Source organism: Aphanomyces invadans (assembly GCF_000520115.1).
Source record: "Aphanomyces invadans strain NJM9701 unplaced genomic scaffold supercont1.91, whole genome shotgun sequence".
In the NCBI taxonomy this organism is placed as follows: Eukaryota; Oomycota; class Saprolegniomycetes; order Saprolegniales; family Verrucalvaceae; genus Aphanomyces; species Aphanomyces invadans.
In genome coordinates this window covers 21,558-23,426 of record NW_008580236.1, presented here as the reverse complement: position 1 = coordinate 23,426, position 1,869 = coordinate 21,558, and the positions used below count along the sequence as shown (strand labels likewise).

Below are 1,869 nucleotides of genomic sequence, written 5' to 3'. Positions count from 1 at the left end.
TTTCAAAACGTTGACCAATCACATTTGCTTTTGTATCTGCACTGCAATCGGTCAAAAAGTATGACATGTTTGGTATTGAAGTATTGAGGTGGTAGAATCCTGTTAAACATATCATATTATAGAGGTTTCGGCGTTTTTGGGAGTGACGGCTTTTGCCGGGGTTTACTGTAATTTACCAATTCCCCGCACTAATTTGTTTCAATTTTGAATGTGTTTTAGCATATAGAAAGTTTATAGCGCAGTGCACGTATATAATTCAGATGCATCAAACCGGGTCAATTCAATCATCCTCCATATGTTGGCAAAATCAAGCCCACTAGCTGTATTGTATTGTACTACCTCTGGTTCGCAACAATTGCAGGCGAATATTCAAAGGCATACATAATTTACCACAAAGAATCTGTTTAAAAGAACTAAACGGCAATGGTGTTTACAAAATCACACAACTCATCCAACTTACTTTCCTCTTCTACACGAAGTTTCATCAATTGCAAGCTCGCCATGACGTCTTCGTCGATCTGATCTTTACCCCTTTCCTTACTCCGCGGGATCTTGTACGTATTACCGCCCTTTGCCTCGACAATTGCACGCATAACTCGATCCAACTTGCCAAAGGTCTTCTCCAACTTCGCAGTCGACAATGCACTAAAGGAAGTTTGCACAGCCAGAACGAGCTCGACGATGGTCCTGTACTCCATCGTTTGCTGACGCGCTTGGATTGAGTTGAAAAATCCCAGATCCAAAACATTCAGGTCTGGGCTTTGGGGAGGCTGGTTCCGGACGCGAATCGAGAGCTCAGAGTGCTCAGCAGCACTCAGAACTTGTGGGCCATCGAAGGTCACGTGGACACGGGCATTGTTTTGTTGAAGGTAGACCACGCCATCGTTGTCGTTTGTCAACCAGCACCACTTGGCCTTGATCGCTGGGAGTACTTTGTCAACCAAGAACGATCGATAGACCTGTCTTGTTACATTGACGGCGGCGGTGACGATTGTGCCTGCGGGTCGATTGACACTTGATCGTTGGGCAGGCATTCTTGAAACAAACGGCCAACATCCAACCTTGCCGTCCCAGCCGCTACGTGGTTAAGCAACAACAACCAAAAACATCACCTTGGTGATGTGGCTCTTGGATTGGACATGTCTAGGCGGGTTGTCTTCATCGGTCCAGAGGTAAAAGCGGTGGCGCAGTTTCGTGATGTAAAACCATTTCTCATCAATATGGACTACATTAAACAACTCAGTGTAATTGCTCTTACTGTAGTCCTGAAGAAGATTTGAGCAAAAGTCCAAGCGCTGAAGCAAGTGCTCAGGTTTGAGCTTCGGTTTTGTCCATTTGATCGACGTGTTACCCATTTGTGCTTGATGTAGTTCCAAATGGTCCAAGTCTAGACTCCAATGGCTGTTGACAATGCACGATACGTCGGACGCTGAGTCAAAGGTGTTGCCTTAATCCGCTGCTCGATCTCACTGATTGTGTAGGTTTTACGTCGCCCTGTGTTGTTCATTCGGAATGATACGTCGGCTCGGCAGCCTGGACTTGCCGTCGCTCAGCCGCGTTGCCATATCCTGGATATGAACAATTAGCATTTTCGAATTGTTTGCAATTGTTACCAAGCAGAGGTAGTAGTCATTGTTCTTGGAGGTATACCCTTCATAGGAAACTATCTCCGAAGTCTTGGAGCATTTTTATCTTACATTAATCACGAAATACTGAAGATTTCAATGTACGTATACATATTTCGCTTACTGTATACTTTTGCCGCACCGTCCGTCATCTGACCGTCTCGGGCGATAGGGAATGGCTGGTTAGGGAAGAATACTGACGAATTCAGTTGTAATTCAACCTCCACTACCGTATTCTGCCGGG

At 45.3% G+C, this 1,869-nt stretch overlaps 1 protein-coding gene across 1 annotated transcript; it reads right to left on the bottom strand.

Moving 5' to 3' along the window:
- Positions 1-413: 413 nt before the first annotated feature.
- H310_14807 (hypothetical protein) lies at positions 414-1,355 on the bottom strand (the record flags this gene model as incomplete). Its single annotated transcript, XM_008882738.1, has 2 exons — positions 414-959; positions 1,113-1,355. 2 exons carry the CDS (start codon positions 1,353-1,355, stop codon positions 414-416), a joined length of 789 nt encoding a protein of 262 aa, XP_008880960.1.
- Positions 1,356-1,869: the final 514 nt, after the last annotated feature.